A 26,219-nucleotide genomic window follows, 5' to 3' on the forward strand; every position below is an offset into this window, starting at 1 on the left:
CTATCCTGTGTTGCAACTTTTTATCAATTTTTCTCTTCTGTCCACGCACAGAGAGATTAGCTACAGTGCCATGGGTTGCAAACTTCTTGATAATGTTGCGCACTGTGGACAAAAGCAAATCTAGATCTCTGGAGATGGTCTTGTAACCTTGAGATTGATATTTTTCCACAATTTTGGTTCTCAAGTCCTCAGACAGTTCTCTTCTCCTCTTTCTGTTGTCCATGCTTAGTGTGGCACACACAGACACACAATGCAAAGACTAAGGGCCCTTTCACACGAACGGATCAGTGATGATCCGCCTCCGTGTGTCCGCAAAAGCTCAGCGGGGATCCTCTGTAAAATCCCCGCTGAGCTGGCAGCTGACAGGGCGGTCTCCACACACTGTGCAGGGACCGCCCTGTCTTTCCTCCGCTCTCCCCTATGGGGGATCGGATGAACACGGACCGTATGTCTGTGTTCATCCGATCCGATCCAACAGACGGAAGAAAAATAGGATTTTCTTCCATCCGCAAATGCGGATCTTTGCGGAGGCGGACAATTACGGGTGTCAGTAGATGGTCATCCGCTGACACCCGTAATCACATAGGGACCAATGTATGTCCCGTTTTCATCCGCAACGGACGGATGAAAATGCGGACATACGGCCCGTACGTGTGAAAGGGCCCTAAGTGAACTTCTCTCCTTTTTATCTGCTTTCAGGTGTGATTTTTATATTGCCCACACCCGTTACTTGCCCCAGGTGAGTTTAAAGGAGCATCTCATGCTTGAAACAATCTTATTTATCCACAATTTTGAAAGGGTGCCAAGAATTTTGACCAGCCCATTTTTGGAGATTTGTGTGACATTATGTCCAATTAGCTTTTTTTCCCTCCCTTTTTTGTTTTGTTCCAATACACACAAAGGGAATAAACATGTGTATAGCAAAACATGTGTTACTGCAATACTTTTCTGTGAGAAATACTTGATTTTCTGGAAAAATTTCTGGGGTGCCAACAATTTTGGCCATGACTGTGTATGTATGTATGTATGTGTGTGTGTATATGTGTGTGTGTGTGTGTGTGTGTGTATATATATATGTATATATATATATATATATATATATATATATATATATATATATATATATATATATATATATATATATATGACATACACATACAATCTCCCCTTAATTTAGTAATTTGTTTATCTTCATCTGCAATGTATTGTGACATTTTTTTCTCTTTTAATTTTGAAAATACTTTTGTCACCCGGACCAGCTGATCTGTTAAGATTTTTATGAGTGACATCTGGGTACATTTCCATTTTCATTTGTAAAGAAGCTGATGTCAAGCCATATGCTACAAATTTACAGTTTGCATGTTAGATTTCTCTATGCTATGAACATCGTGGGATGTTAAAGCACCAGCTTTCTTTGCAGTTCATTAAACTCTACATTTCTAAATGTAACTGAAACAAGACACAAGGCAGAATATATCAGGCATCACTAAATGGCGGACCGCGGTCCGGTTCCTGTCCCAGTAGCCATACTATCCAGACAGCAGCCTCGCCAAATAGTTGCCTGTGTGTCCTCTCCTTGCTGCCGGGTGCTGCTATGTTCACAGCCTGGCAGGTGCACCCTGCACGGGTCTGTCCCTTTCAATAGGATCGCTGCACTGCCCCCTCCTCATACTGCCTGTCTTATTCACACAAGATGAGAAGCGCAGCCGCTCTGGACAAAGGAGTGGGACTTTTTAAGTTAAGAAGCGGGTGATTGGTTGCTACGCAGCGGGGCGGTCCCAGCAATTAATTACTCACCCTTAGGGCCAGTTCACACAAGATGCAGTTCTGTGCAGATCTGTGCGCTTTTTCTCTGCACAAAATGCATGCACAGTGTTTTCCATGTATTCCAATGACTCTACTTCACACCATGCAGTCAATTTCCGGTCAGTTTCTGCACCGGAAACTGACTGCATGGTGTGAACTAGAGTCATTGGAATACATGGAAAACACTGTGCATGCATTTTTAGTGCAGAAAAAAAAGCACACGGAACGGCATCTGGTGTGAACTTGCACTTAATGTGAAAAGTCCTGCCTGGTAGTCCAGGGCTGCCGTGCTTTCCGTCTTGTGTGAATAAGGTAGGGCTCTGTGGGGAGTGCTGTGCAGGACAGGAGTCTACTATTGAAGGGGGTCTGTGATGGGGGGCTAGTTTGTGATTGGGGGGGGTCAGTTTGTGATTGGGGGGGTCAGTCTGTGATGAGGGGGCCAGTCTGTGATGGGGCCAGTCTGTGATTGGGGGGTCAGTCTGTGATTGGGGGGTCAGTCTGTGATGGGGGGGTCCAGTCTGTGATGAGGGGGTCCAGTCTGCGATGGGGGGGTCAGTCTGCGATGGAGGGGGGGTCAGTCTGTGATGGGGGGTCAGTCTGTGATGGGGGACTTGTGACGTGCACAGGAGGCTGCGATGTGGAGCAGATTACGTGAAGTCATAGCACCAATGTGACACTTGTACCTCCGTTAGAAGAACATTTTTCTGACGGACCCCCGTGAATTTTAATTCACTACCCCTGGAATATATGTTGCATTTGGCATATGTAAGTGCTTTATTAAAGGAACTGTATTTTTTACTAAGTAACAAAAAGGTAAAAGTGCAGTAATCTGTAGGAATAAGTCAATAACAAGTAACCTATTTGCAGTTAGGCCAAATGCACATGCACGCTTGGCAGCCTATGTGTTGAGCTGCGCAATGCCGTATACAGCTGTCAGTACAAGCGAGTGGCTGTATATGGGCATGCTCGGGTAAATGCTGCTGGCTTCCACACTTTTGCTTTCGGGGAGAAGCGGTGTTTGCACGGGTAAACACTGATGCAGAAACCATCAACGTTTATCCGAGCTTGGCTGCATGCAGCCATTTACTTTTATTGTCCGTTATATGCAGCCCATGTGGCTCCCCGGGTACCAGGAAGCACCAGGGATTTTACACCTCTGTACACAGGAGCTGCAAAGGGCACATAATAAGGCATTGTCAATGATTGATCTCTCTGTGAGAAGCAGGAATTATTACATGTGGGTACATAAGGAAGCCCAAAACTTATACTAAATGGTCACATACAGTAATTGTTTTTTTTTTTTTTGTATGTAATATGTAATTTTCTGTTTTCATTACAATTATTAACCACATATTTGTTATATCTTTCAGCTCCTGTAATAAGCAGATTCTCAAGACGCGCATCTGGTAAGGTCTGATTACATTTTAATACTGTTGTATGTATTTTTTTGTTACTCAGTATTTTTTTATTATTTTAATACAAAGTAATGCTATTTAGTCCTGTATGTACAGTATGTAATTTGCCACTAGTAGAAGCTCTAGGTGAGCTGTCAATACCCTTAAAGTATATGTGAAGCGTTACCTTGTACAACAACCCATTCAGTTTTAAATTGAAATGAAAGGCAAAACAACTATGTGTGTACGTGTGTATATATCAATATATATATATATATATATATATATATATATATATATATATATCTATATATATATATATATATCTTTTGATTCATCACTTAATCTCTGTTCTCAGTTTCATAAGGGGCTTGGAGAGGTGGGGCGTAAAAACAGCAATGCACTGATCTTCCCAGTGAATGCCTGTGCAAGGGGGCATGTCGGCACATGTTTTGGCCATTGAAGAACAGGCAGGGTGTGCTGAGGTGGATGTGCCCCCATGTCTTGCATAGTCAGTTTTAAAGAGTAAAGCCGTGTAACCTGCAGGAACACAAGTACACGGTACAACATACACATATAACGAACATGAAATGTTGGTAACATACTCTTTAAAACTATTCTCTGAGAACATGAAGAAAATACCCTGGCAGTGGAACTTCCCCTGCACTACAAGGTTCAAATGTTAATATTTTCAATAGAACCAGTTAAAAACACATTTACTTATTCCTTGTTCCCACAGGCTCCCTATTCCATGTAGCACTCTCCAAGTAAGGGTATAGGATCTCAGGCAAATTTAGTTTGGCTCCTCTGTAGCAAGTAGAGCAGTGATTGATTATTGTAGCCTGCTCAGTGCTTTGCAGGCTGCTGATCTGGATATCAGGAGGAGGCAACTGATGGTCCTGTGGCATTGTGAATAGTGACCTCAGTTTAGACCCCTAGTCACTGTGTGCAAATCCCTGTCCCCCAGGAGGGTAACTATCAAGAGACTAGAGGACTGGACACTAATGTGATTTTTTTTTTTGTGTGTGTGATATGCACATGGACTCAAGCAGGCCATAGAAGGATCAAAATGTGGCTGGTTCAGCAGGAACCGTCTGATTTCGATCCATCTAAACAACTTCAGTACAACCAGCCTGTCAAATTATTTTCATGTGATCAGTGACTATAGCTGCAAACAGCTGTCGGCGGCCATGTTTGGTGTGTCCATGCTGTATTTCTTTACTTGCACAAGGTATAAAGCCGCATAAGAGATTCTGCTTTCCTGTGTGTCTTGCTCCATGCTGTCGACACCCAGGTTGGTGTCCATGCTGTATTTCATTTCTCACTGGCGGCCATCTTCTTGTAAGCCGCATTTTTCTGGAGATTTCTGCTGGGGTGTACTGACTGCTGCATTACTCTGCTGCAACGTGGTTTTCTGCCCTGTTGGCCTCTATTGTCAGATCAGTGGCCATTGTACCATGGATCAGACCATTTAAAAAAAACGGCAGATGAACAGATACACGCCGCGACTGAGCAGTCTGAAAGACTGACAAAAATCGCAGCCCCACAAACAGCCTTCGATCCCAGCTTTGCAGAGCACAGATCAACAGACACATTGTTGGGCGCTGGTTAGGGGTGTAACGGATCGTCACCTATCCGTGATCCGAACGGGCCACCCCGTTCGGATCGGCACACCCCGCGATCCGCGGAGCGCTCCGGAGCCTAGGCCTAGGAAAGTCCCCGGCTTCGGCCTAGCTCCGGAGCGGCGGCCAGTCTGCTTGCCAGAGCCCAGCGTGACACGCCTCCCCGCCTCCCCGGGGAGGCGTGTCACGCTGTGCACTGGGCTCTAGCAAGCTGAATGGGAATGTTAGCAGTGAAGCACTGGTGTGAGAGGAGGGGGGGGGAAAGGGGGAAAAAAGAGCACAATAGCAATTCACAGGGGTGGATTAAAGAGGAAGCAGGTGAGGCTGTTTGGGACTTAAAGTACAATCTTGATGTTTTTACAGCAAAATATATATATATATATTTTGCTGTAAAAACATCAAGATTGTACTTTAAGTCCCAAACAGCCTCACCCTATTGTGCTCTTTTTTCGGATCAGCAAAAAAAAAAAAAAAAAAAAAAAAGGTTCCTTTTTTTAATTGGTCCAAAAAAAAATATATATTATTTTATTATATATATATATATATATATATATATATATATATATATATATATATATATATATATATATATATATATATATATATAATATATATACATTTTTTTTTTTTGGACCAATGAAAAAACGGACCCTTTTTTTTTTTTGCTGATCCGAAAATGATCCGATCCGTGACTCCTGATCCGAGGATCGATCCGATCCGTGAGTTTTTTGATCCGTTGCACCCCTAGCGCTGGTAGGCTGCATTGATGGGCGCTGGTGAGACTTCATTAAAAAGGTGGGGGATATACATGGGCAGGGCAAATGGGATGGAAGCAGGGGTGGGGGGGGGGCAGCAGAATGAGGTTTCGCCTAGGGTGTCAAATATCCTTGAATCAGCCCTGCTAATGGTTATCGTACACATTACAATCTGATAATGCAACCTTTTGTAAAATTGACTTTAGATTTACCCAAATCAATTATTACGAGGACCTACCTATACTGTTCAATCAATTTATATCAGACAGGCTCTTGCACTAGATAGTTGTTGGTAGATCTAAAGATTGTACAACCATATTGTAATCTGCATAGTTACAAAATGATGCTAAATCAGGCAGGGCCACAGAAGAGGCTTTTCTGGCTAATAGCAGGCGTCTATTTTAGTGTACATGTTCACTTTAAGATTTAAGTTAGTAAACATTATTTTACTCTTGACCTTCTGCAAAGAAAAATACAAATATTTTGAATGGTTATTTCAGTTTTGCATTTCAAAACAGCCAATTCCCTTCCAATAGAGCATGTTTTACTAATCAAGCCATCTGCACATTGCTTTTGTTCCAAGCAAGTACGTTTGTGTGCAACTGTCTTCCCGAAATAAGACAGTTCTATACAGCCATGTAAGTGATATGCATGTTGTGCTAAAATATGGAAGAATGCAGTCATCTTCCTGGAATATATCACTGTAAAATAATACAGGAACAGACAGAAGGTGCAGGCTCATTTTTCACATATGCCTTAATCTGGCCTCAGAAATTTGAAAACATTAAAGGCTGAAAAGAGACCTTGTAATGTATTCTATTTAGACCTAAGTGAGCATAGTGGCCCGGATTCAGAAAGGAGATACGATGGCGTATCTCCGGATACGCCGTTGTATCTCCGGATACGCCGTCGTATCTCTGAGTGTGCGGCGTCGTATCTAAGTGTCTTACACCGTTGTATCTTAGGCTGCATATTTACGCTGGCCGCTAGGTGGCGCTTCCATATATTTACGCGAGGAATATGCAAATTAGGTAGATACGGCAATTCAGAAACGTATGTCCGTACGTCCGCCCGGCGCATTTTTTTACGTTGTTTACGTTCGGCTTTTTCAGGCGTAAAGTTACCCCTGCTATTTTGAGCATGCGCACTGGGATTCTTTCACGAACGGCGCATGCGTAAAATACGCAGGGTCAACAATAATTTAAATAAAACACGCCCACATCATCCCCATTTGAATTAGTCGGGGTTACGCCGGCCCACATATGTTACGCCGCTGTAACTTAGGGCGCAAGTTCTTTCTGAATACGGAACTTGCACCCTAATTTACGACGGCGTAACGTATCTGAGATACGTTGATACGTTACGCCCGCAGAAAGATACGCTTATCTTTCTGAATCCGGGCCAGAGAGTTTTTTGCCATCTATTCTATGTATATAGCAGATCCTACAAGTGAGGTACTATGGATGTTACTCTTATTTTCCAGTGTATATTCTGTTATTGTATCATTAATTTTTGACACGATAGTTGTGGAGGATTAATTTAATTTAAACTGTTTTTTGTTACAAAGCTCAAATGCCCGTAAAAGCAGGCTGCTTTCTTTTTTTTTTTGAGATGCAGTGCGCATGGGCCCTAAAAGCTCCTGCCACTAAACACTGCTATAAGCCTATGTGTGCATGGAGTGGCCTTTAGAGACAGGGGAGAAAAATGTCATATGCCCCTAGAACCAGCTGTAAAAATGTATAGTGTGCATGAGGCCTTAAAGTTGAACGTTATCCATAACAACTTGATAAAAAGTTAGCAAGGAAAAAAGTTTTGCCTTGCGAAAGTATTCGGGCCCCCTTGAACGTGCAAAATTATTCAGCCCCTTTTACTTTCAGTGCAGCAAACTCTCCAGAAGTTCAGTGAGGATCTCTGAATGATCCAATGTTGACCTAAATGACTAATGATGATAAATAGAATCCACCTGTGTATAATCAAGTCTCCGTATAAATGCACCTGCACTGTGATAGTCTCAGAGGTCCGTTTAAAGCACAGAGAGCATCATGAAGAACATTAACACACCAGGCAGGTCCGAGATACTGTTGTGGAGAAGTTTAACCACTTGCCCACCAGGTAAATTCTGGCACTTCTCTCCTTCATGTGAAAATCACAATTTTTTTGCTAGAAAATTTATCAGAACCCCCAAACATTATATATTTTTTTTTAGCAGACATCCTAGGGAATAAAATGGCAGTCATTGCAATACTTTTTGTCACACCGTATTTGCGCAGCGGTCTTACAAGCGCACTTTTTTTGGATAAAAATCACTTTTTTGAATTAAAAAATATAACAACAATACATTTTGCCCAATTTTTTTATATATTGTGAAAGATAATGTTACGCCGAGTAAAATGATACCCAACATGTCACGCTTAAAAATTGCGCCCGCTCGTGGCATGGCGTCAAACTTTTACCCTTAAAAATCTCGATAGGCGACGTTTAAAAAATTCTACAGGTTGCATTTTTTGAGTTGCAGAGTAGGTCTAGGGCTAGAATTATTGCTCTCGCTCTAACGATCGCGGCGATACCTCACTTGTGTGGTTTGAATACCGTTTTCATATGCGGGCGCTACTCGCGTATGCGTTTACTTCTGCGCGCGAGCTCGTCGGGACGGGGCGCTTTAAAAAAATTTTTTTTGGTTTTCTTATTTATTTTTATTTAGTTTTATAATTTTTTACACTGAAAAAAATAAAATAAAAAAAATTGATCACTTTTATTCCTATTACAAGGAATGTAAACATCCCTTGTAATAGAAAAAAGCATGACAGGTCCTCTTAAATATGAGATCTGGGGTCAAAAAGACCTCAGATCTCATAATTAGACTTAAATGCAAAAAAAAAAATAAAAAAAAAAAAATGTCATTTTTTCAAATGACAAAAAAAAAAATGTTTCTTTAAGAGGCTGGGCGGGACTGACGTTTTGACGTCACTTCCGCCCAGCAGAGCTATGAGGACGGGTGAAGGAGATTTCTCCTTCAGTCCCGTCCCCGCTCAGCTGCCGGACACATCGGATCCCCTCCGCCGCTACCGACGGCTCCGGTAAGCGGCGGAGAGCGCGGGAGAGCGGCGGGAGGGGGGGGCCCCTCTCCCGCCACCGATAACGGCGATCTCGCGGCGAATCCGCCGCGGAGACCGCCGTTATCGTGTACACCACCGCCCCCTGCAAAGATGAATATCTCGGTTGTGGCAGCAGCTGCTGCCGTTATCGAGATATTCAACTTTAAAAAGGAGGACGTCTTTTTGACATGGGGCGGTGGTCAAGAGGTTAAAGCCGGATTTGGATACAAAAAGATTTCCCAAGCTTTAAACATCCCAAGGAGCACTGTGCAAGCGATCATATTGAAATGGAAGGAGTATCAGACCATTGCAAATCTACGAAGACCTGGCCGTCCCTCTAAACTTTCAGCTCATACAAGGAGAAGACTGATCAGAGATGCAGCCAAGAGGCCCATGATCACTCTGGATGAACTGCAGAGATCTACAGCTGAGGTGGGAGACTCTGTCCATAGGACAACAATCAGTCCCTGTATACTGCACACATCTGGCCTTTATGGAAGAGTGGCAAGAAGAAAGCCATTTCTTAAAGATATCCATAAAAAGTGTCGTTTAAAGTTTGCCACAAGCCACCTGGGAGACACACCAAACATGTGGAAGAAGGTGCTCTGGTCAGATGAAACCAAAATCGAAATTTTTGGTAACAATGCAAAACGTTATGTTTGGCGTAAAAGCAACACAGCTCATTACCCTGAACACACCATCCCCACTGTCAAACATGGTGGTGGCAGCATCATGGTTTGGGCCTGCTTTTCTTCAGCAGGGACAGGGAAGATGGTTAAAATTGATGGGAAGATGGATGGAGCCAAATACAGGACCATTCTGGAAGAAAACCTGATGGAGTCTGCAAAAGACCTGAGACTGGGACGGAGATTTGTCTTCCAACAAGACAATGATCCAAAACATAAAGCAAAATCTACAATGGAATGGTTCACAAATAAACATATCCAGGTGTTAGAATGGCCAAGTCAAAGTCCAGACCTGAATCCAATCGAGAATCTGTGGAAAGAACTGAAAACTGCTGTTCACAAACGCTCTCCATCCAACCTCACTGAGCTCGAGCTGTTTTGCAAGGAGGAATGGGCAAAAATTTCAGTCTCTCGATGCAAAACTGATAGAGACATACCCCAAGCGACTTGCAGCTGTAATCGCAGCAAAAGGTGGCGCTACAAAGTATTAACTTAAGGGGGCTGAATAATTTTGCACGTCCAATTTTTCAGTTTTTTATTTGTTAAAGTTTGAAATATCCAATAAATTTCTTTCAACTTCATGATTGTGTCCCACTTGTTGTTGATTCTTAAAAAAAAATTACAGTTTTATATCTTTATGTTTGAAGCCTGAAATGTGGCAAAAGGTCGCAAAAATTCAAGGGGGCTGAATACTTTCGCAAGGCACTGTCCAATCTACATTCATAATTATGCTACCAACATTATGTGCTGTAAATTGCCTCTAGCATTGTTCCTGTTTCTTCTTGCTGGAGGCTGCCATTTTGCTGAAGCCCAGAGCCCCTGAACAGTAAATCCTAAAGCGGAAATAAACCCATTGATTTAAGGGTTTCAAAAAAACACACACCCTAATCACTACGTGAGGTGGCGATTCCCCCTACTGCCTGGGCTTCCCCCTGTGTTGCACCCCCCCAACCCAGATGGGGAGCGGGGGAAGGGGGTAGTCAATATGTAATTCACCAGCCCCTGCTTTTTCTAAATGAACACAGTGAACATACTGCATTTATTCATAACTAAAGCATAGTAAACTGTGTTTACTCTACTTTCATTTGTGAATGAACAAGAAGCCGCTCAGCACTTCCCATTCATTTACTGTCCAGTGAAGCTGAGGCTTCAGAGAAAGGCATGTGTATTTGAGCTTTGGGGTGCACACCCTAATGCAATAGTTTGCTCACACCCATGTGTTCTACTGTATACTCGCAAAAGGGGCCAGCCTGAAGTGATCTAGCAGGACCTAATTTTATGATTAAAGATCCAATTTAAAGCGGAGGTTCACCCAAAAATCCACTTTTTGACATTAGCTGTAGCATACTGCTAACATCTGCAGTATGCTGTTTTTTTTTTTTGTACTTATCGTTATATGAGCCCTTGTTATCCGGCTCAGAGCGAGGAATCCTGCGGGGAATGGGCATTTCTAAGCGAAGAGGAGTTGATTGACGGCTGCTAAGGCGCGTCACGCTTTCCGAAAAAACCCGAAGTCACACTCAGGCGTTTACGGCGCCTGCCGTGTAGAGCTGACTGCGCAGGCGCCGTAAACACCCGAGTGTGACTTTGGGTATTTTCGGAAGGCGTGACGCGCTTTAGCAGCCGTCAATCAACTCCTCTTCGCTTAGGAACGCCTATACCCGGAAGTAATCCCCTGCTCGGAGCCGGATAACAAGGGCTCGTATAACGATAAGTAAAAAAAAAAAAAAACACAGCATACTGCAGATGTTAGCAGTATGCTGGAGGGATGTAGCTAATGTAAGAAAGTTTATTTTTGGGTGAACCCCCGCTTTAACTAAACCCATAGATTTAACTATAACTCAAAACAGTTAAATTAGACTAAGTGGATGTAAACCCTCCATATACACAGTGAAGTGAACAGCCTTAAATGATACACAGAGATTAAACAGATCTCCCTACATAAGTTTTACATTTCAGTCTGCTGTCTTCACATTTATATACGGTTTAGAAAGTGAACGTCCTGTTCAAATTTTCACTCCCTCATTACCCTGTAGGAGTGGATTATTGATGGACACTGGGACAGCTGATTGGAGGAAAGGCACACACCCTCTCCCCACACATGCAGAGCTTGCATCTGAATTGTGCAGCAGTCTGCTGGTCTATTTATAGCAACCTCCTCCTACACACAGGACACACGGGTCTATCTCCGGGCCTCAGAGAGCTTGTCAAAAGTTATCAGGCTGATAACAGAGGAACTGATCAGGACAGAGCTAAGCGACTAAGTGCTTTGAAGATAGATAACAAAACAATGCAGATAGATGTGCCCAGCTCACATTTCATGAATCGAGTTTACATCCAAACTGTCAAACCATCAAATGTCTGGTGTCATAACTGATCATGTGCAGCACCATGGAAACTGCAGATCATACAAAGGTCTTTGGCCCCAGAGCGACGCCGTGGTGGGTCCGGCCTCTCGTACGCCACATTTCCCGCGCCGATGGCAGCTTCCTTTCTTAGACTACAGACAGAGGATATGCATTAACCTGTGCAATGCCATGCCTCATGTTTCAAACAAACAGAAAAGACAACATGAAACTACATGATCAATGCGCATCTTATGCAGATGAATAATCTCAAGGTGCAGGTAGGAAAGTTTATAATGCCTTTAAGGCCCAACTCCATGGAAAGTAAAAATCCTCCCTTGCAATGGGGCTACCCCTGAACTGCAAGGGTTAAATGCTCATTTAGGTTTAGGTGATTGGAAAGACAGTTTTACCTACCAATCCTCTACTGTCGCAACAGCTGGCACTCCTACGCTCCAGCAGAGGACTGTTCCCAGTGTCTTCATGTCCAGTGCAGGGCTATGGACCTTGAATTGGAATTGATGTCAGAGGACTGGCAACCACTGTAGCATAGGGGAGAAGATGCTGCCAGGACTGGTCCTGCATCGCAGAGGGAGCCTGGCCTGCAGAAGCGGAGGATCAGAAAAGCAAACTTGCTTTTCTTGTTCCCATAGACCTAAAATTGCAAGGGCAACCCCACTGCTAAGGAGCATTTTTATTTTTCCTGGAGTTCAGCTTTAAGCGCCCATTCACACAGGGACGACTTTGGATCCGACTTCAAGTCGCCCCTAGTCGCCTCAAATCAATGTAAGTGAATGGAGCCATCTTAATGCACACTACTGCAGTCGCTCCGACTTCAGAAAAGGTTCCTGCACTACTTCAATCCGACTTGTAGGCAACTTGTACCCATTGATTTCAATGGAAGTCGCATCACTGTCATAACAGAAGCAACAATACAGGAAGAGCACATACATTTCTCAGGCAAACCCCTCCCTCCCCCTCCCTCCCACAGAGCTGATTCTTGTTTGATTGGCCGATGGAAAGCCTCCTGTCCTGGAGGCAACTTGAAGTTGCCTCATGTCGCGCTGTGATTCATACTCAAGTTGTGTCCAAGTTGCCTCCCAAAGTCGCGCTGGAAGTCGTGTTGCCCCTGTGTGAATGGGCTCTTATTACTGTTTACTATTGGCAGTTTCACTGTAGTGCACCAGGATGTTGCACAGAAATATGCAAGTTGTTTACCTTACGGTTTAATCATTTGAAATGCAATGAGGTCATTCTTCTCTTTTTGAGCCATCCATATCCATTGCCCCCTTGGAGGAGGAAGCAGCAGCAGAGGAGACGTGAAGTCACTTACCCTTAAAGATGAAATGCACTTGCAGACCTAATTTATTTGTTTGGTCCACAGTTTGATGTGAGGGCAATATTTGTATGGTGGTGGAGATCACAGAAAAGGTGGATAATCTGAGGCGATTGTGTATTGAAGCTCCACTGTTGGTGTACACATGGAATAATACTGTGCATATTCTTGTTTGTGGTAAACAGTCACAGCTGGGGTACACAGGGACAATATTGAGCATACTATTGATGGTACACAAATGGAACAGAATTGGGCAGCTGTTTTTCAACAAGAGACTGATGTGTGTGTGTGTGTGTGTGTGTGTGTGTGTGTGTGTGTGTGTGTGTGTATATATTCACATATATCTCAACAGATTTTGCACTTATACTGGTACTTTATGTAGCACTACCCCCGAAGGACCTGCTGGATTAGATTTGGGCCTGCCGTTACCTTAGGGCCCTTTCACACGTGGGCGGATCAGTAATGATCCACCTCTGTGTGTCTGTAAGCTCAGCGGGGATCGCTCCGTATATCCCCGCTGAGCCGTGGGATGACAGGGCGGTCCCCGCACACTGTGAAGGGACCGCCCTGTCTTTTTTCCACTCTCGCCTATGGGGGGATCGGATGAACAGGGACCGTGTGTCCGTCTTCATCCGATCGAATCCGCAGACGGAAGAAAAAATAGGTCATTATTCCGTCTGCAAAATCGAATCGTTGCGGAGGCGGGTGATTACGGGTGTCAGCGGATGTTTATCCGCTGACACCCGCAATCACATAGGGACCAATGTATGTCCCTTTTTCATCCGCAAAGGGATGGATGAAAAAGCGGACATACGGTCCGCACGTCTGAAAGGGGCCTTACAGTTCCTTGAACTTGTCTCAGGGGTTCTCCTTGAAGAGGTGGTTAAAGAAAGAAATGTCTGCGCCAAACACCCAGTCTTATTTTCTCCCTCCTTCAGCAAACTTCAGAAAAGAGGGATGGAGGGTTAGGGAAGACTCGGGCATCTTACTTGCGAATCACGAATGTTCTCTTGGGTCCAGAGGAACAACTGTTTCCACGCGGGACCCCGCAACCAATGGATAGGTCCACTCTCACGGGCCTAGCAGCCGGTGCAAAGCTCAATCAAAGGATAGTCTCTGCCACAGACTTGGTGAAAATAGAATTGCCTCAACGGTCTCTGCCACAGACCTGTGTAACCGCGCTATGGGTTAACTTCTGAAGAAAAAGAACATTGCTTACAGTGCCAGGATCTCTCAGCCATTCCGGCAGCACTGTGAGGTAGCTGTTGATCCGGATGCATCCTCCAATTGAGTCCTCAATTACTCGGTCCCTTCCAGTAGGCAAGGCGACACAGGATCAGTAGGCCCCAGAAGTTCCTGGGCCTACATCTCACTAACAAAGCCTCAGGCCAACGTGGCCCCCGAGGCTGGAACCGCCAACACATCCCTGAGGCCAGGAGGGCCCTCAGGTCCAGATCAGACAAAACCGACCCCGCAAAATGGTGTCTGCCCCTTAAGTATCCTCTCCCATAATGCACAGCGGGTTGACCACGCTCTCTGAGCCACTTCTGAAAAAGGAGTACCCAATACATTCAACCTGTTGCATTTCCAACCTTGACCAGTGGTGACAGGTGACACCTACTGTCAAGTGGAAAAACGTGCAACCCAGCTGAACTGAAGCAGAACCACAATTTAGATACAATCTTTCTGAGCCAAAATATTGCTCAGACAAACTATAATTTTAACATGTAGCACCCACTCATTGGGAACAGGGTGCTACATTTATTATTATGTATTGCATGTAAAAACATGAATTTATATATTCACTGGCCTATGGTTAAAATATAGTTTTTTTTATTTTTTTTATTTTGTTATATGAGATGTATGCACATGAGGTTTATTTATAATTTAAGGGAGAATTGCTTAGATTAAATAGGTGAAACCCTTTATTACAAAGCACCCTTTATTATTTTTTTGTACTGGAGTTTGTGGGAAGTAGGTGTTTGCAGCAACTTATATGATAGCACATAATAGTCACTCATTTAATTAAACAAGGTAGCAAGGGAGTTTTTTGTTTTAATAACCAACAATGATGACAATAATAATTATAAATCCCCTGTGAGACCATAGTGTTTCCCCAGAGAGCCAGCATGTCGCTCTTAGTCATAGGTGGAATGAGAGACTAAAACGGGAGTACTGTATTATAGAAGAAGTCCCTGAGTGAAGGTTTACTGCATAGAGAAACAAAGTGCCTTTCAAAAGTGCAGGGCTGTGCCAGCTAACGGTCCCAGATTTTGTTATATTTCGAGGGACAACCTCTGTGTACAGTGAGTTGAAAAAGTATTCATACCCCTTGAAATTTTCCACATTTTGTCATGTTACAACCAAAAACGTAAATGTATTTTATTGGGATATTATGTGATAAACCAAGTAGCACATAATTGTGGAGTGGAAGGAAAATGATAAATGGTTTTCAATTTTTTTTTTTTTTTTACAAATAAATATCTGAAATGTATGGTGGGCATTTGTATTCACCCCCTTTACTCTGATACCCCCAAGTAAAATCTAGTGGAACCAATTTCCTTCAGAAGTCACCTAATTAGTAAATAGAACACACCTATGTGTAATTTAATTTCAGTATAAATACAGCTGAAAACCTCAAAGCCACTGTTTTTTTTTTTTTAATATCAGCCACAGTAATTTATGCCTACCATTACCATAAAGGTGTTCAGGATAGAATGCATGGTCTTAAAGAGTTTTAGTGGTACATACGTGGGGGTGTGCCACAGTTTGTAAAGTATTATGGGCAATAGAATAATTTTGATTAAATGTATTTTACCCATGACACCAAGTGGGGGCCTAGCCCAGGTCACCTACCTGGTAGCAGAGCCTGATATGATGAGGAAGGCCTCTCTTACACCTCTGTATTTTTTCCACAAAAAAGTGCGCTTGTAAGACCGCTGCGCAAATACGGTGTGACAGAAAGTACTGCAACAACAGCCATTTTATTCTCCAAGGTGTTATAAAAAAATAAATATATAATGTTTGGGGGGTCTAAGTAATTTTCTAGCAAAAAAAAAAGTTTTTAGAGGAGAGGGTAGAGGGGTCATCCCTGATGGGTCCCCCTCTCCAAGGGAAAATAATCTTACACCCAAACATTAACTAAGACCTGGGATACCAGGGACTGGTAAAGGAGTTGCACTCACTTTATGAATTTTAGGGCCAAAACCAAAGCACTGTAAACACTCCTAGAGGTATTCCCATTCCACTGACTCGAATGCTTTGGCTGCATCCAATGACACCAGCACTCTAGTACCTATGACATCATGGGAGGCTTGTATGTTTATAAACATGCGTCTAATGTTCATAGCAGTGAAACTTGTCTGTCTAGGATGGAAAAGTAACAATATAGCTTTTTTGCGACGAGAAGCAAACACTTTTGCTAAGATTTTCATATCCACCTGCAGAAGGGAGATGGGTTGGTAGGATTTTGCCCAGTTTGCCTCTCTCATTGTGGAAGAGTACTGAAGTCAAAAATACTGTTAAAGAGATCATGCAGCTTAGGGAGAAAAATGTCAGAGTTGGTATAGGCATAGGCATAGAGGGCTTTCATACTGGAGCAGTGCACTGGCAGGGCGTCAGAAAAAGTCCTGCCAGCAGCTTCTTTGGAGCACATTAGCAGTGGTGAACTCCCTTCTGGTATTGCACTCCTGCCCATTGAAATCAATGGGCAGCAAAGCGGTACCGCTGCAATACGCCACTGTTGCAGCCCATTGCGGGCAGTATTAACCCTTTCTCGGCCGCTAGCGGGGGTTAAAAGCACCCGCTATCGGCCAAAATGCGCCGCAAATCCGTCAGTAAAATAGCTGCGTTTTACTGCCGACACTATGGGCGTCGGCAGTGTGACAGGTGTCTTCGTTTTACTTTACATATACATTTTCCTGAAGAAAATGCTGCTTTCAGCCCTAGTTTTGTTACTAACTGCTGGTTACTGAAGGCACTGGGTATAACTAGTGCCTTTAAACTGCTACTGTAACAACGGCCCTGGAGGAGGCCTTCGTGCAAACCCCTACGGAGGCTGCTAGAGAGGTATGGCAGTCAGCTCAATCAGCTTATGAGCGGCTGCTCGCCTCCAAGGCAGAAAAGAAGCTATTCTTCTCTAGATTGGCGTACTTTGAGGAGGGTGAAAGTACAGGACGTATGCTAGCAAGAATAGCCAACTCTCAGCGGAGGTCCCCCAGCATAGGAGCTATTAAAAACAAAGAGGGCAAAATAGTGAACTCCCCGGACCTTGTATTGGCGGAACTGGCCGGGTTCTACGAGAACCTGTACCTTCCGACAGGACGATCTACCAGAGCAGAACTCTTGACTTACTTAGAGGGCATTGACTTCCCCGGGTTGGGTAGTGAGCAGAGAAGGGCCTTAGACGCCCCCTTTACTTTGGAGGAGCTGGAGACAGCCCTGGCTGAGTTCCCTAACTAAGGCACCGGGGGCAGACGGATTGCCCATTGAAATATACAAGCGATACGCGGGTATTCTCTTACCGAAACTTTTAGCGGTGTTTAATGCAGCCAGGGAAAGACAGACCTTACCTGATTCTATGACTACGGCTAACATTGTCTTAATACTAAAGCCTGGAAAGGGCTCCTACAGACCGATATCGCTACTTCAGAGCGATATTAAGCTATTGGCCAAAATGTTAGCGATCAGGCTGAATGGGGTCATTACTGGTCTGGTGCATTCGGACCAGGCTGGCTTCATGCCTAACAAGTCGACGGCCGTCAACCTGCGCAGGTTATACTTAAACATGCAATCCCCAGCTGATAATGTGGGAGGGAGGGCCCTTCTCTCACTGGACGCTATGAAGGCCTTCGATAGCGTTGAGTGGGAGTATCTATGGGAGGTGCTTGGGAGGTTTGGGTTTGGGGAAACCTTCATTTCCTGGGTCCGCTTATTGTACTTCAACCCGAGGGCAGCTATTCGGTCGTCGGGGGCAGTATCCCACACTTTCTCTTTGGGGAGAGGCACGCGGCAGGGGTGCCCACTGTCACCTCTGCTGTTTGCCTTGGTGATAGAACCACTCGCTATTAAAATTAGAGCCAGTCAGGAGGTAGTGGGGTTCAGATACGGAGACAGGCAGGAAAAAATAATGCTATACGCGGACGACACCATGATCTTGCTGGGAGACGTAGAGGGCTCACTGACGGAAGCTATGACGGTGATAAAGGAATTTGGTAGATTCTTAGGGCTGCAGATCAATTGGACCAAGTCCTCGCTGATGCTCATTGACGAGGGGGGCCCCCCCCGTCCTCATCCACGGTGCCCATGACTGCCTCATTCAGATATCTGGGTATCCAGGTGACGCCCAAGATATGTGAGTATGGACGACTGAACGTGTCCCCGCTGCTGCAAAAATTTCGTGACCGCATTAAAACGTGGAATTCTCTAGGCCTGTCGGTAGCTGGCAGGGTAAATTTGATCAAAATGATCCTTATGCCCCAACTGCTCTATGTCCTTCACAATACCCCCACAGTAGTGACTTTGAAGGTATTCCGTATTGTTAATGCACTGTTTCGCTCACTTATATGGAAAAACCGTACCCCCAGGATTAAGCTGGAAAATCTCCAATGCCCGAAGGATGAGGGAGGGCTTGCCCTTCCTAATCCCTGGCTATACTATATAGCCGCTCAGCTGCAGCAGCTGGTGGGTGAGGTTCGCACTGGGGAGGGGAGGGAGGGGGAGGGAGGAGGCTCCTCTGAGATGGTGATGCTCCATACAGTTGGGAGGGAGTCGGTAGCACCTGCCCTGGAAGCGTTGGCCTTTGGGAAGCCAAACAAACAATACCCTACCTACAACCTTATGCAAAAAGTGTGGAACAAAGCTAGGTACTTGCAGGGAGTAACAGGGTTCACGGAATATAGCCCCATCTGGTCGAATGAATCATACCCTGAGTTAGCAAAGTTACAGCATGGGGCACTTTGGAAAAGATATGGGATAACCCATCTGGGGCAGATATTTCGGAACGGGAACCTACTCTCATTTGAGACTCTAAGGGAGCTTTTTCAACTACCGATGTCGATGCAGTTCTATTACATGCAACTTAGACATGCAGTGCGGGCCCAGGGCGACGCTACGGAGTGGCTTCCCTCCCCTACCCCTCTGTTCAATCTGATTGCAGGGGCGACCTCTACCAAGGGGTTTATATTGCAATGCTATAACATGCTGTTACACAGTTTCATGACCAAACACCCGCTGAGAGTGAGAGCCAAGTGGGAGGGGGACCTGGGCCCGATGGATGGTGAACAGTGGGATGAGGCTCTACAGGCGGTGCCAATCTGCTCCCTGAATGTATCCCATAAGGTATCGCAACTATACCTACTACTGAGAGTGTACTACACCCCCCACAGACTGTTTGCTATGGGGTTACGACCCACCCCGCTGTGCACCAGGTGTAAGAGAGACCATGGTGACTTGATTCACCTATTGTGGAGATGCCCGAAGCTTCACCCATATTGGGTGGGCGTAGTGGACACCATTAACAGGGTGTTCCTGATAACGCTGCCTGTTGACCCAAAACACTGCCTGCTACTTATACTGGATGAACTGGAGTGGGAGGAGAGTACCAAAGTGGCGGTCATTAGGTCCCTGTTTCTGGCCCGCAAACTTATAATGACTCATTGGATAGCGGAGGAGCCCCCCAGCATGAGGGAATGGATCAACCTAATGGGGGAAATGCTGCGCAAAGAGAAAGTGATATACCAACATAGAGGTTGCTCCCAGAAGTTCGAGAAGCTATGGGGCAGGTGGCTAGATGTACCGGGCTTGGCACCGGTGGACCTGGTCACAGGTAGGATACTCTGTTTGAGCACTCCAACTTGATTCCTAGATTCCTATACTGTCAATGTGATCGGGACTAGGGACGGGAGAAGCATGTATGTGGGGGGGGGGGGGGGGGAGGCAGGGACGGGATGGGAGTGGATTTTGTCATGTTGGTGGATGATGTACTGCGAAGGTTTACCAAAGCTGAAATGTGTAATGGATTGCTGTCTAATGATTTATGATTGGAAGTATTCTCGATGTATGTAAATTTCTTTTGGTGCTTCAATAAAACTTTATTTTGGATCAAAAAAAAAACTGCTACTGTAACAGAAAAGTGGAAATAAAACTAGTAGACGGGAGGTTGTTAAAATAAAGTATGGCTGCATATCTATTTCCACGGAAATGGGCTTTCATTTCACCCTGTTATAAATTGTCTCCAAGCCTTCTCCTGACTTTGCAGCAGACTCGAGATGGGTTGTAAAGATAGTTTCATAACGATAACATTTGTATGTTACAAACATTGCAACCAACAATCTGGAAGTTAAACATTGGGAATTCAATTCCTAGTGTTAAAGGTACCCATGATGATTCAAACTGCCACAATCTTGAATACGGTTTATAAATAATCTCATGTATTTGCCTGTAATCTGTTTCCCGGTTTGGGTAACGGACTGCAGACACTTTGCCTGGGATTACTGCACATTCTGATAGGCAGACCACTCTCCTTGCCATAATAGAGTTCTTTTATATGTGAGAAAGGAAACTTTCAGAACTACATCAAAATATGGAACCAAAGTGGGGTTTGAATGCACTATTATGTTCAATTAGAAGATTGAACATAATAGATGAAGATCGTCAATAATTCAGGACTCCAATTATTTATCTTAATCTGAAAGCTACTTTACCTTTTCTGACTCATTATATATTTTATATTCACAATGTAATGGTACAATCATGGTTAGGCAAAAGAGTCAGATTCCACTTAATAAGCGAGTTGTAAGTCAGATTAGCAGACAGACATATTGGCATTTACAATTGTGCATACCGAATCCGAAGCAGAGCTTGGGACAGGGAAGCGATCCTACATTACCAAATCCTGTGGTCGGCTGCCTTCCGGTCTCATGGCCGTGATCATGGGGTCCGTGTTTGCTTGTCTTAGGCCGCCCGTGATCAGATGAGCATACTCCGCTACTTAGAAGCCGTTGCAGCCGGGTGATTCACGGAATACCCTTGGCGTAATCCGCGTTGGTTCCCATACAAGTCTGTGAACTATTGTAGCCACCAATCGGGTTCCTGTTTTCCCGAAGCCTGTTGATTGGGGGATCGTTTGGTCGGCGTCATGTGACCGTGATGACATCAAGGCATTTTGCAACAATGAGTGGCATAGCTTAGTCTGGACAGGGGCCATACACACACAGCTTGCCTAGATTAGATTTCTCATTTGAGAAATATCTTCTTTATTTGTATTTCCCCCGGCAATCCCTGTGAATGAATGAATGAGTGACTTGTATAGCGCTGCACATGCGAACTGAATCGCCTCTAGGCACTTTTTGCAGCCAGTTTTTGCAGCCAGTGTCTTCCTGACTGTGTGTATGGTAACTTGGCGTCCAGACCTTTGTTATGTGTTTGTGATTTGGTTTTTGTCTGTGTGTCCATTGTTTGTGAACCACTGTAAGGAATGTTTTTATTTACTGCCGTGGAATGTTATTTATTGTGTTTGGATCGCAGCTGCAGAGGCTTGTCAGGTCTAACCACCAGGTCACTCTCTATACCGGGCGTCACTAAATGGCGGACCGCGGTCCGGTTCCGGCCCCAGTGGCCATTCTACCCGGACCGCAGCCTCGCCTGTGTGTCTCTGTGACCGGCTCGCCCGCCTGCCGATGCCGCTATATACACAGCATGGCAGGCGCAGCAGGTCTGTGCCGTCTCTGCACTCCCCCCTCCCCACACTGCCTGTCTGCCTTATTCACACAAACATGAATCACGACCGCGCTGGACAATGGGCGGGACTTTTTAAGTTAAAAAGTGGGTGATTGGTTGCTAGGCAGCGGGTCGGTCCCAGCAACAAATCACTCGCTTTTAATGGGAAAGGTCCCGCCCATTGTCCAGAGCGGCCACGCTCCATGTCCTGTGTGAATAAGGTAGGTTTTCTGTGGGGAGGGGGAGTGTTGTGCTGGACAGGACAGGACAGGACAGGACAGGGGTTTGCTATTGAGAGGCTTGTGATGGGGGGGAAGTCAGTCTGCGATGGGGGGGGGTCTGTTATTGTAGGGAGGGGGTTGTTCAGTCTGTGATGGGGGGGTCTGTGAATTTGGGGGCTCCGTCTGATTGGTGGGTCAGTCTGTGATAGGGGGTCTGATTTGGGGGGGGGGTCAGTCTGTGATAGGGAGATCTGTGATTGTGGGGGGTTCAGTCTAAGATGGGGTGTTCTGTGATTGTGGGTGGGGGGGTTCAGTTTGTAATTGGGGGGAGGGTTAAATCTGATTTGGGGGGTCAGTCTGTGATAGGAGGTCTGTGATTTGGGGGGTCAGTTTGTGATAGGGGGGGATCTGTGATTGTGGGGGGGGGGGTTCAGTCTGTGATGGGGTGGTCTGTAATTGGGGAGGTCTGTGATTGTGGGGGGGTTCAGCCTGTGATTGTGGGGGGATCAGTCTATGATAGTGGGGTCTGTGATTGGGGGGGTCAGTCTGTGATGGGGTGGTCTGTGAATTTGGGGGGTCAGTCTGTTATAGGGGGTCTGATTTGGGGGGTCAGTCTGTGATGGGGGGATCTGTGTTTGTGGGGGGTTCAGTTTGTAATTTAGAGGGGATCAGTCTGATGTGGGGTCTGATTTGGGGGGGGGGGGTGATTGTGGGGGGGTTCAGTCTGTGATGGGGTGGTCTGTGATTGTGGGGGGTCCATCTGTGATTGGGGGGGTCCATCTGTGATTGGGGGATCAGTCTGTAATAGGGGGTCTGTGATTTGGGGGATCTGATCGGGGGGGGGGGTCAGCCTGTAATAGGGGGATCTGTGATTGTGGGGGTTCAGTCTGTGATTGGGGGGTCCAACTGTGATTGTGGGGAATCAGTCTGTGCTGGGGGTGTCCATCTGTGATTGGGGGGGATCGGTATGTGATGGGGGTCTGTGATTTGGGGGGTCAGTCTGGGATGGGGGATCTGTGATTTGGGGGGGTCAGTCTGTAATGGGGGGTTTGTGATGAGGCAGGGGGATGTGATGTAAAAGGGGTTCTATGATTTCTGCACTGGCAAAACACAGGTCTGTTTTCTATGTGTCCTGTTCACATTGAAACAGCGCCCCTGTGTGCTGAGCAGTGTGGTACAAAATGCATTCTGTTTCTATGCACCGCAACTGATCTGTGCTGCATAAAAATGAAAGAAATTTATTTTGCGATTTTTAAGTCGATTTCGATGGTGTGTGGGTCTTAAAGGTGTGTGCATATGTGTGGTGGGGGGGCGCTGTGAAGTGGAGGATATCATGTGGCGTCATAGCACCAATATGACATTCGGACCTCCGCTGGAAGAATTTTTTTCCGTCCGGACCCCCGTGAATTTTAATTCACTACCCCTGCTCTATACAGTTAGAAAGTTTGGGGTTAAATCATCATATCCTCTTACCGATACCAACTTAAACTAGCTTATTACCTCATAAGCTAAAAAGAAGAGAATAATGAGCATACTCTTTTATGTGGACTATTAAGCAGGTATTGAGATATTGATATAACTACATGAACATCCACAGTAGATAGGAACTATAATGTTACTTCACATTAGAGTAGATAATAGATATAGGTATAGTCCATAAATATCATGAGACATAAGTAGTGTGAGACTTCAGTAATCACCAATGTAACTAGTAACAATGTTGGTAGGTAAACAGATTAAATATCAAGATACTTGAGGTTCTGCTGAGAGCAGTAGTCCATGGGGATTATGTAACTAGTAACAATGCTGACAGGTAAACAGATTAATTATCAAAGATACTTGCGGTTCTGCTGAGAGCAGTAGTCCATGGGGATTAAGATCCTGTTTGTATAGAGGTGTCAGCAGTGAAGATGTTTTTAGAAGGGCCAGTGGATGTCAGGTAAAGTCCTCTGAGGCCTGTGAGGTCCAAGCGCTGGTGGCTGTAGGTGAGGACTGGTCTCTGGAGGCGTCTGAGGTGGAGCGTGTAGGCAGGGTGTTCCAAGGTGACGGCAGGTATCCGACAAAATAACGGAACACTCTGCCGTCATCTCGGGGGGTTTAAATAGCCGCGAATTCGCGGGGAAATTTGGAAAAGACGTTGGTCGCACTTCCGCGTTCCAGCGTGGAACGCACATGCGCGCGCACCGGAAGTGACGCGGGTAACTTGTAAAACTAAGCGCAGCTGTCTGAATAGGACAGAACGGGGTTTGTATCAGAGAAGTAGCATCATAGATGTTACATACTCCCCTCCTCAAGGGGGCACCACGGGTGTTCCCAGAAGGAGATGGTCGGTCTGGGTATCTTTGGTGAAAGAGTCTTACCAAGCGAGGGGCATGTATGTCTGAGGAATTTTCCCAAGAATCATCGTTTTGATCATAACCCTTCCATCGTACCAAATATTGAAGGGTAGAAGCACGTCTTCTAGAGTCTAGGATTTTTTCAACTTCGTATTCAGTCTGACCAAGTACTTCCACAGGTGGAGGTGGGCAAGGTTTCCTGTTAGGGAATGGGTTAGGAATATAAGGTTTAATGAGAGAGACATGAAAAGACGAATGTATTTTCCAATCTGTGGGTAAAAGCAATCTAACAGCATTAGGGTTAATCAAATGGGTGATCTGGAAAGGTCCCGTGAATTGCGTGCCTAACTTCTTTGAGGGTAATTTAAAATGAAGATTACGTGTGGATAGCCAAACCAAATCCCCAACCTTATATTCAGGAGGTGCTGACCTGTGGGCATCATAATTCTTCTTTTGTCTTTGTTGAGCGATCTCCAAGTTGGAACGTAGAGTACTCAAAGTATTTTTAAGAGTAGAAAGGTAATCATCAACTGCTGGAACAGCGTTTGGGGGGTAGCTGGTTGGTAAACTGTTTGGGTGAAAACCATAATTGGCAAAAAAAGGTGTGAATCTGGATGAAGAACTGGTTGAGTTGTTATATGAGAATTCGGCTAATGGAAGTAATTGAAACCAATCGTCTTGTAGATGTGTACAGTAGCATCTTAGATACTGTTCAAGGATCTGATTGAGGCGTTCTGTTTGACCGTTGGTTTGCGGATGGTAGGCAGTGGACATTCGATGGTCGATTTGTAGACTTTTACACAGGGTCTTCCAAAATCTAGAAATGAATTGGGAACCACGATCAGAGATTATTTGAGAGGGTAGTCCATGAATTTTAAGGATATTGGAAATGAAAGCATTTGCTGTCTCAAGGGAAGTTGGTAATTTCCTCAGGGGGATGAAATGTGCAATCTTCGTGAGTAGATCTACTGTGACCATGATGGTATTGGCACCGTTTGATCTAGGCAAATCAACTATAAAGTCGATCGACAAAACATCCCATGGTCTTTTAGGTATTGGAATAGAGGTAAGTAGACCAAAAGGAGGTTTCTTGGAATGCTTGTTTCGAGCACAAATCTCACATGACGTCACATAGTCGTAAATCATTTTAGAAAGGTTGGGCCACCAATAGTCTCTCTTAACAAGATGAGTAGTCTTGTTGATCCCAGGGTGACCTGCTAAAGGTGAATCATGAAGATGTTTAAGTAATAGGAGCTGTAAATTAGGAGGAACATAGATTTTGTTGTTGTAAGTGTAGACACCATCTGAAGATTTGGTAAGATCCTTTGGTAGAGAGGTGGTATCTGTAGTGAGTGATTGTGAGATTAATTGTCTGAAAGAGGTGTAAACTCCAATGAATCTATTAGATGGAATAACAGAGAGTGGAGGAATCTCAGTGTTTTGATCCTCATGCAATCGTGAAAGGGAGTCAGCCTTCACGTTTTGTGAACCAGGCCTGTAGGATATGTAGAAATCAAACCTGTCAAAAAAGAGACTCCACCTGACTTGGCGGGCTGAGAGTGTCTTACATGTCTTTAGATGTTGTAAATTACGGTGATCCGTGAGGATGGTTATTGGGTGTGTAGAACCTTCTAATAAATGTCTCCAGTTTTGTAAAGCGTCTTTGATTGCAAGAAGTTCCTTTTCTCCAATAGGATAATTTTTTTCCGCTGGTGATAGGGTCCTGGAGTAAAATGCAACAGGATGAAGTGGTTCGGAGAGGGTTGGACGTTGTGAAAGAATAGCACCTAATGCATAATGGGAGGCATCCACTTCCACGGTGAAATGATACTGTGGGTTAGGTAGTTCTAGAATTGGGGCTGTAGTGTAGGAGAGTTTAAGAGAGTCAAAGGATTCCTGGGCTTC

The 26,219-nt window shown here is 44.9% G+C and overlaps 1 protein-coding gene across 2 annotated transcripts in view; it reads left to right on the forward strand.

Annotated features, from left to right (window-relative positions):
• The window catches only part of PRKAR2B (protein kinase cAMP-dependent type II regulatory subunit beta), a 156,710-nt gene that overhangs the window by 59,751 nt on the left and 70,740 nt on the right, over positions 1-26,219 (forward strand). For both annotated transcript variants that reach the window (XM_040343532.1, XM_040343533.1), the window contains exon 2: positions 3,177-3,212. In XM_040343532.1, the coding sequence (XP_040199466.1) occupies positions 3,177-3,212 (36 nt within the window). The remainder of the gene's footprint in view (positions 1-3,176; positions 3,213-26,219) is intronic.

Source organism: Rana temporaria, chromosome 3, assembly GCF_905171775.1.
Source record: "Rana temporaria chromosome 3, aRanTem1.1, whole genome shotgun sequence".
Taxonomy (NCBI): domain Eukaryota; kingdom Metazoa; phylum Chordata; class Amphibia; order Anura; family Ranidae; genus Rana; species Rana temporaria.